Raw genomic sequence first — 10071 nt, forward strand, 5'->3', positions numbered from 1 at the left:
TCAGTTGTGTACTTTTTTTAACCTGAATCCACCCATTGGGCAAGGCAAATCTGTAGCTCACAACAGCACAGTGTAAACTAACAAACCTCACTGAAGCAAAATATTTTGAGGAATATCATCAGAATACACATATAATCCTTACAAAAATGGGTTATGCTGTGTTAATCAAGATACTGATGCTCTTGAAGAACAAGTACACAACACATAAGGGTTCAACTCTTTTCCCAAAAGAAGGATAATACATTCCAGACCATCACCGAGTCCTTTTCTTGATGTCTTCCAAAAAAACACCATTCTTTGGTGTTCTAGAAATCTTCAGTTCTATGGCAATGGAATGACAGAACAATCAAGTTATCCTTTTTGGCTATTTTTCACCCTCAGAAATGAAAGACGAATTCAAAAGTAACACATCGTGGTTGACAGAAAAAGAATATCCCTTAAGAGTCCGTATGACTGCCAATACAAAAGTCAAACTGGGAGCAGAGATGAAAACAAAAGAATTCTCACATACTTTATGCCAAATTGTCCAGCATAAAAAAAAAAGCCTTCCAAAATAAGCTTCTTGGAGAAGGAACACATTGGAGAGGTTCAAAAGGAAAGAAAAAAACCTAGAATGCGGTTGTGTCTTCTAAGGTCAAACTTACCTCAGCAATAAAACACTGAGTGAGCTGTACCAGTGCAAGACTCCAGAGCACACATGCTGTTTTACAGAAACTTGAAAAGAAGATATTGTAGGTTAAAACAATCTAGAATAGCAAAATAAAAAAAAAAAAAAAGAAAAAATCTGTCCTGTATTCTCAAATGGAAGCTTTTACCCTGAAATCTGCCTTAACCAAGCTCACTTCAAGCTCACTTTTCACTTCAAGTTTATCTTCACTGTTTTCTTTTGGCCAAAGCTGTGTTTAGGACATTCTCTGTGACTTCCCCTTGTGTGACTGCATTCTCCACACTAAACCAAAGTCAAAATTTCTCTCACATTGAGGAAAACAATTTATTTGAATAATCTGGATTGTGAATAATTAGATGACAATTTCAGAATGCATCCTTCACAGAAAGGCAGCTTTTAGAGAACTCTCTTGAGTACAATGTTTTCACTTCTCAGTGCTGGTATTTTCACAGGGAAACAAATACTTCATTCAACCTATGACCACACAGAAATCTTCTTGCATGACTTCATTCATTGTGGAACTCACTCTTCTTCACTGTTGAACAAGACAGACAATTACTCTTAACCAGATTCAATTAGGTAATTTCTCTGTTTTCTTGAAACAAAAAAAGGGCATTCAACTTCATCTGGACTATGCTCATTTTATCTCAACCTCTAGATGGTATTGTCAAAAGCATGATCAGGTGCTGTTACACAAAGACTTCCCAAATTGTTTAAGGCAATCAATTTGGATTTGAACTCTTCTCTCTTCTTTGACTTCTGGCCTCTCACCCAAGGGAAGTCCAAATTCACTGTCCAAGGTAAACCTTTTCCAATGATTTGTGAGTGAAAAACTGTAAAGTTCAAAACAACATTGCAAACAGTAGATGCTGACATCTTTGCCAGATCTTAAAGTAGCATATAAAATGTTCCATGAACTCCAATTTCCAAGTAAACAGTCTGAAAGTTGTAGACCAAAGATAAACTCTGGAATTTCTTCATGTGCTTCCATTCTTAAGAAAGAGAGTTAGCTTTATCCATCACCTAAACTCTTCCTTTCTTTCCTTTCCCCACTAAAAAGGCTCCATATACAACTAAGGAGAAGAACCATCTAAGTATCAATGAAGTCTTAAGTTACCATCACATCGTCTTCTCTCCTATGTGAAGCACCGTACTGTATGCAAGCATCAATTTGATTCAAAATTGAGTCATTCCCAAGTGTTTACAGAAATACTGATTAACTCAGAAAACCCTTTCTTCCTTCTAAGATATTTTAACTCACAGATGTGACATATTCGGTTATCTACAAAATAGAGCCACATGTGTTGGCAACATTACCATCTCCCCACAGAAGCATGCTCAGACTGGAGTGGCATGAGAGAATTCTAAAAACGTTTTGACAACATCTTATCTAGTCTGGTGCAGATACAACAGGAAAAGCAAGAAGAAAAAAATGTTTCCTCTCCACAAAACCAAAGTATTTGGTTTTTATCTGGTTCTTCCAGACTATATCCAACAACCCTTTCCTAAAAAGGAAGTCTGAAAGTATTAATTTAAGTTGTATCTCCATAAGACACTTCCCAATATTTTTGCTGTTATCTTTATTTTCACTTTAGCTTCACTTTATTCATTTTGGCTTCACTTCCTCACTATAACATACTGTACACATCACTGAGCACATTCGCTGATTGGTTTTTTTCAGGTGAAACAGTGAGTGATTGGGGCACATTATATATTCTTTTGTTTGTGCATGCTAGAAAATCCTCAAAAACATAATCAAGGTTTCTTAAGAGTGTGTGTGTATACACACACACGTGCACGCGCGTATAAAACACAATAGACATTACTGACAACCTCTCAACAGCAAGAAAACAAAACCTAAAATTTTATTGCTGGTTTGCTATTTCTGAAAAAGGGAGTATTTTTATACTGTCAATTCTTCTACCAACAATTTTGTTTTGCATTAGCTTTTATCAACATGTTCTGTTAACATTGCAGACTGAATCTACAATGTCTTGAGTAATGTAAAAAAAATTGAAAAGTAATCACGTTAACTGTAGTCTATTTGTAGACCAGCAGAGAGCAAGAGTGGTTATAACCACTGCAATCACCTTTTCAATAACTTCCCTGAAAACCAAACAGTACATGCTGGGTTGTCAGACAGTAAACTGCCAAACTCCCTCCTTGTTACCTGGGGAGTGGAAAGTAGATCCAGTGCTCTATATTCAACTCAACAGAATGCTAGACTGTATGCAATTTACTTGCAACTGTGAAATACATACATCCACTGAACAAAACCAAACTGCTATATTTAAGGTAAAAATTTACTTGAGGAAGAAAGTTATGTGGCTGCTCTCTCCTCTCCAGAAATGGCGGCTTTTAGCTGCTAACTTGAGTTTATGCCCATAAACACACAGACGATCAACAGATCACAGTAACAGAAAAACTACTAATTGATGTCCTGATGTTAACCAATTACCAGCCAAAGAATACAATCCTGACTTTCCCCATTCATCGGGAAGCAGTCTTGTCAAAACAAAAATTTGTTTATTAAGCTATTCCTCCTGGCTAGTTCCTGCAATTAGCTATAAAAATGTGACTTCTGGAATAACGGATAATACAGAAGGAAAACTACCACCCAACAAACTTAGTTTGATCATCAGTCAAATCCTGCATTTAATAATCCTCAGATATGACTCCCATACCACCATCTCTAGCAACAGCAATAAAGACATTTTTCCAACAATCATTTTAAAATTGAATTTCGTAGAACGAAGTTACCATTGAGAATACTTCTAGCCAATTTAGAAACTTCAATATTCATGTGCCAATTACAGAACACTGGGATGAAGATGCAGACACTGAGCTTATAATCCTTAAGAAGAAACAGAAGTGGTCTCAAGAACTAAACATTAACAAACTTTACTTTGGTAAAACTAGTTGAAGTTTGTCCTGGTTTCATCTGGGATACAGTTAATTTTCTTCCTAGTAGCTGGTACAGTGCTGTGTTTTGGATTCAGGGTGAGAATAACATCGATAACACACGGATGTTTTAGTTGTTGCTAAACTGTGCTTACACTAGTCAAGGACTTTCCAGCTTCCCATGCTCTACCGACTGAGAAGGCTGGAGGGGCACAAGAAGCTGGGAGGGGGCACAGCCAGGACAGCTGACCCAAACTGCCCACAGGGACATTCCATACCATGTGACATCATGCTCAGTATATAAACTGGAGAAAGCTGGCTCGGGGGGGCTGCTGCTCAGGGACTGGCTGGGCATCAGTCAGTGGGTGGTGAGCAATTGCATTGTGCATCACTTGCTTTGTATATTCTTTTATTATTCTTGTTATTATTATTACTAATTTATTTCAACTATTAAACTGTTCTTATCTCAACCCACGAGTTTTCTCACTTCTACTCTTCTGATTCTCTCCCCCATCCCACCGGGGGCGGGGGGACAGGGAGAGTGAGCAAGCAGCTGTGTGGTGGCTCAGTTGCCAGCTGAGGTTAAACCACGACGAAGTTGCAAGTAAAAATAATATTATGAAACAGAAATTATTATTAAAAAAACCTAACAAAAAAAACCCCAACAAAAAAACCCAGTAGCATCCTGAAAATAGAGTAATGCATTTAAACTTCAGTATTCTTCAAGCCTACCAATAAAATATTGGGTTAAGAGCCTATTAATAAAATATTGGAAAAAGAGAGCTGGTCAGCAGATTAGCTGGACTTCCTGAAAGACGTTCAACTTCTTCACAAAACATCATTGACAGAAAAAGAAAATAATGCTAAACAACAGAAGTTAGCTAAGCAAAATACAAAGTGGCAACAATGCTTCAGCACTGTGAATGATAGCCAGTGTGTAAGTCATCTGCAAAACAGGTAAGCAATGATCATTGCAAAATATTTAGAACCACAGAGTAAAGTTAGTGGATAGCAGAAGAAAGTTACAGTGAAACTTTACAAACACCATGAAGGAAGCAGATCCATGCATTACTGATGTTCAGTATGCAGCTGTGGTGGGCAAAAAAAAAAAAGCCAACATTCAGATGGTTTAGTCTGCTTCAGCAGCAGAAGAGACCCTTTTCAGTGCAGTTTTTGCCCCAGGCAAAGAAAAGCTGGCTGGCTCCTCTCACATGCTGTCTATTGTTCATATGGGTGAATATTTTTCAGCCATGTAGCTCTATGTGGAAAAATCCTTCTGCAGTTACCGGCGGAGGGCGGGGAGAATATCCTAAAAATGAGGTCAAATCTGATTCCCATAACTTCTCTCTACCCACAGTCTGACAGTATGATACTAAAACTCTTTTGCTTAAAACAATTACGGAAACACTGATCATGACTCAACTTGCATTGCAGAGAAAAAGAAAACATTTTACTGATGAAAAAAAATGCTGTAAATTAATAGATAATCTAGTGATATGGTGACAGATGGGGCTGAATTCCTTACTGACTTTGAAAGAAACTCCACAAAGTAGGAGGAGTCTGAAGTCAAAGAGGAACGCTGCAACAGGCCACAATCCTGAAGCGCAAAAAAATCTGGCTATAAGATGGCAACTCTGAAAACTGCCACAGCAGCTGACTCGAGAGGGAAGTTACAGCCAAAGAATTTTTTGGGCCTCCTAGCAACATTCTTTGCTGTCATCGGACACCACAGTTGATGTTGCTAGAAGTTGGTGTCTGTGCCTGAACAAGTAGGGGCAAGAAGAAAGGGTGTGAAAATCCTTTTCCTGATTAGTCATGATGTGCCTGATGCACAATCATCAGGATGGAAAGAAACAGCATGATGAGTACCATAGAAAATACAGTTAATTTGACAATAGCGATAATATCATACGTGACTGCCTTTTAACAGGTAGTTCTTTTAATACTTCTGCTAGTATTTTCCTGTATCAGCATGAAATGCCACATATATATATACACACACAAGACGACAGTCATGTAATTCATAAATTGCATGCTATTTCTACAGAGAATTTTTATTATACTCAATAGAATTATCAGGACTTGAGACAGAATTCATATCCTCTTTATTGAAAAAAAATCAATATAGCATACTCTTCAAACTTTGTTTTCTCACCTATTTTATGAAACTAACTTTTGAATGAAACTAAGAGTTTAAGAGTTTTAAATTTAAGTAGTGGTCTACTTTTAAAGAGAGTAACTTCAGTTAAGATCAGAATATTAATTAGACCAGTTTCTGCCACTCATTTTTATTAATAAGGTAATTACAACAACCACACTTGTTACCATGAAATAAGTTTTTCTAAATCTCTCCATTGCATTCAGAATACTTGGAATTGTGCTGATACAATGTTGGTAGAGATACTTTATGACACTTAATGTATTAATATTATTGGCATAATTTAATTAAGACTTAAATCCCCTGCACTTTTGCTGCATATTCGTTTGGTGGTTATTGAAGCTTTTCTATTACAACAACTACTGACATATTTAGTTATAACAATATAGATGTAGAGAAAAAAGTTAAGTTATCCAAAAATATTCTTCTTGTAACACTTCTGAGAAAAAATGTTTCCTAAAACACATAATCAAAAAAATTTAGTCTGCTCTTTTCTTATAACACTTTAATCTTTATTTAAGATTTGTCTATGTCCAAAAAATTTTAAGTCCTAGCTACATGTTTGAGTAAATGTAATGTTAATTAATTATGATAAGGTCAAGAATATTGACATCTACTGTAATTCTCTCCAAACATCATCCTGGACCAGGCCCTTCTGCTGCTTTATAAAAGCAGGAAAGTATTCTTCTCAACTGATTGTGTCTGCCAAGTAAGAACTCAGCACACGCATCAGTAGCTGTATATAAGATAGTCTCCATTTCCATAGGGATTCAGGTCTAAATTCAATGAGTTTAAACTATATTTTTAAAAACAAAAATTTAGCAGTGAAGATTTTCCTCTTCTATTTTTGGTAATGAAGTAGCATGAAAGATTTTCTTAAGTATAAAAAAATGGTCTTGCTATATAAGCTGCTAACTTTATTTTTAGAGGCTCAGTAGTTAAAATTAATGGAAGCCTTTGTTTATTTGTCATTTATCTGCTTTTAAATACTTACAGTGAAAAATACGGAAATCAATGTATGGATGAGAACCTCTTCTCTCTGTTTCAAATCCTGCCCGACTTCTTACTCGTACATCTCCTAGAAACAGGGTCAAGAGTGAAATAAAAGTGTGGAAGAGTGGCAGAGATAAAATGCAAATGAACATAGCCTGGAGGGGTAAAGATTCATGTACTTAATGGAGGAGGGTTATTCAAACAATAGGCCTACTTCAATGCTTTTTTTTTAAAGGTGAAATTCAAAACAAAGTTTGAAGACTTGTTAAACATGCAATTGCATGCTTTCTTGTCAAAATCTCTCCTGCCTAAGCATACGTTGCCAGAAGCATGTGATAAGCATTCAGATGAAATTAGGAACAGCTTGCTACACCAGTATGGCAAAAGTGCACCTTAATATGACAGGAAACAAGAACATTAAAAATTGATTTGTTCCTCAGTAACACACATAAAACAATAACATTTTGTATAATACAAAAAAGATTCAGCTTCTAGAAATGGTAGCTTTTAGCAAATAAGCTCGTTACAACATGGTTTTATATTACATAATAGAATAATTTCCCACTAGCATTTACTTACTTGTGCTCAGCTGTTTGAATATTACACAAGAGCCTATTAAAATACCAAAACTCAGTATTAAAATTTTATCAGACTGTTTTGCACTGCAATTAGCTTCAACCTGAATCTTTTAGCATGCTAGTTGATTTCTACTTATGTATTTTACCAACTGAAAGCTGATCAGTATTCTTCCGTTAGGTATTTGTATGCATTAATGGAAGTAGTTCACCTGGATTAAAAGCTTTCACTTAAAATCCTTTAGCAATTACAAATTTGGGCAAACCTTTGAGGATCAAATGCAATAGTGTTTCCCTCCTCAAAAACTTAACAAAAAAGTGAAATCTAAGATGTGAAAATGTTCTGGTTTCTAATTATGAAAATCCTTCTAGTGTCATATTCTCCTCTCCTCAAACACAGTGATTTTCACATGAATCAAAACTAAGTATTTAACACAAGGAACTAAGACTGATTTTATAAGAACAAAATAAAAATATAGCTATTTAATTTCCAGCAACTGATAACATCTTGAGAGTGTTTTTTCCTTTTCTTCTCCAACCTGCTAATTTGTAATGCTGAAGCAGGCACAACTTGTCAGAAAATAGCTAAAGCTACTGACTAAAACTTCAGTAATATACTTCTAATACTGAACAGGTATCTTTCTAGAGATACATATCTATAAACACTGACCCATCTATAGCGACACACTTCACATGAATGTTACCTCGTGAGGCATGCTGGAAGGACCACAAAAAGATAAGTAGGCCCAGGGCTCCCCAAATGAGTCTAAAGTTTACGTATCAGTAAAAACATACCAAATACATGTGGTTTTCAGTTATTACTCCTTTTGTTTTTTTGAAACTGAAAACCTTAACAGAGCTGCAAGGGAAAGTAACCCAATTACTTCCTGTAAATATTATTTTTCAGACCACTGACAATATATTACTTATAAAGGTTTCAAGCATTCATCTGAGCAGAGTGCAAGAGGCTTGTCTTGTTCCAGGCAATACAGAGGCAGCAGATTGTAGAACTATTCTGTTAGGCACAAGCAACTGGTGAACTTTATTTACAAAATAAATTAATAAAAAGGAAAAAGGGAGGAAATTTTGGAAGAGAGGAAGCGAATGCATTAGTAGCTGTGTATGAAAATATCAGTTTACACAGAGGAAAATGCAACTTTTATTACCTTTCACTCATATTTATCTGGGAAATCAGTCATAGCTACAGCTGTGTGAATGAGTTCACCAGCTGAATTAAAAGAAAAATAAAAGAGGTTTTTTTAGTTGAGCTAACTTTTTACAGAAAAGGTGATACAACTTTTGTGAATTATATTTAGTTTTCAAGGCAGTCATAACTTTCAGAATTTACCAACCATAATGTGAATTAGCAAATAGTTTCAGTCAGCGTACTACTAGGTTTTGGTGAACAATAGTACTTGTTCAAAGCGTCAAGAATTAAGAAAAGTTCACAGAAAAATACCTCAAGACTAACATGGAATTCTGCAAATAACAAAATAAGCAGATATCCAGAAAACTTCTCTCTGCTTTGTTCTTTTTTATTTACTAGTACCTAGTCTAACAGCATAGATAGAATATCCCTGTAACCCTTGAAATGCCCACAATGTTGTGGATTTTGAGTAGGAAAACAAGAAAAATTGTCTACAAGTGAAATGCAGAAGTGCAACTAACTATACTGCTTTTAAAAGGAATTATTAAAACGTCTATTTACAGGAACAGTTAGCCAAGAGAAGAAATGATATACTAAAAATGCACATGGCAAACTATTAAAAAGGCAATTGCAATAAGATGAAGGTAAAATGAGGGTATTTACTTGCGTACATATGAAATGAGAAATTCCCAGTAAGGAAAGCAAAATATTTTCATTAAATAGTTGTTAAACAAAACTCTCTCTCCTTGATCATGGTAGAAGCAGAGGGTATTTTGTTAAGAATCAAGATCTCAACAATGGATGAATTTTTTTAGAATACATTTGACTACAGGACTGGAATTTATCACAGTAAACAAAGTAGAAATTCCTATTGGGCCAAAAAGGCAGAACAGCTGTCTCCATTATCATTGTACAGAACTACTTTTCAAGATTTCGGACAATAAATGTGCTTGGAAAAAATTGGTACAAGTGGAATTTGAAGACACCATACATCCATCTGAAGTTTCTATGTGTATAGAAGCATAAAAAGGAATAGCATTAAACTGGCTGCACATTAGCACATTATGAAATGATGTGCTATTAGCACAGTGAAATTAATCTCTACTGCATATGTACAGTTAGTCCCAAAACATCCAGAAATACTGGACCATCGTTATGCATCCACTGTCCAGTTAATCTGACCTGCAAAGATCAATAGATCCCAAATGCACTCACTTCATTGTGCTTGTACACAACATAACATACTCGCATTGATTTGCTTGGGAAATCCTGCACAAGTTTTTGTAACCCTATGACTCTGAAATGATACAGAATTTAATTTTAAGGAAGACACATGTTTATCATCACAGGTAACTTAAAAAAAGGCACAAGACATTTCAGATTTAAGATTACTTTTATCAGACAAAAAGACGCTGTTACATAATTCTTTCAAACAGCAACAGAAGTCCAACCTCAGAGCCAATCGTTATTATGGTAGCTGAAAGATAATTAAAATTCATCACCTAAAACAAAAGAACTTATGAATAGTTTTCATTTATTTAGGCCTTTTAAAAAAATATCAAAGTGGTTACAAAATCTTTTGAAACCATCGGATCGCACCATTTGCTTATAGGTAAATTCCCTTGGCGGG

The 10071-nt window shown here is 35.5% G+C and overlaps 1 protein-coding gene across 1 annotated transcript in view; it reads right to left on the reverse strand.

Moving 5' to 3' along the window:
- The window catches only part of PDE7A (phosphodiesterase 7A), a 43280-nt gene that overhangs the window by 21176 nt on the left and 12033 nt on the right, over window positions 1-10071 (reverse strand). The window contains exon 3 of the mRNA XM_009332224.1: window positions 6721-6804. Coding sequence (XP_009330499.1) covers window positions 6721-6804 — 84 coding nt within the window. The remainder of the gene's footprint in view (window positions 1-6720; window positions 6805-10071) is intronic.

This window comes from Pygoscelis adeliae, unplaced genomic scaffold (genome assembly GCF_000699105.1).
Source record: "Pygoscelis adeliae isolate BGI_AS28 unplaced genomic scaffold, ASM69910v1 Scaffold329, whole genome shotgun sequence".
In the NCBI taxonomy this organism is placed as follows: Eukaryota; Metazoa; Chordata; class Aves; order Sphenisciformes; family Spheniscidae; genus Pygoscelis; species Pygoscelis adeliae.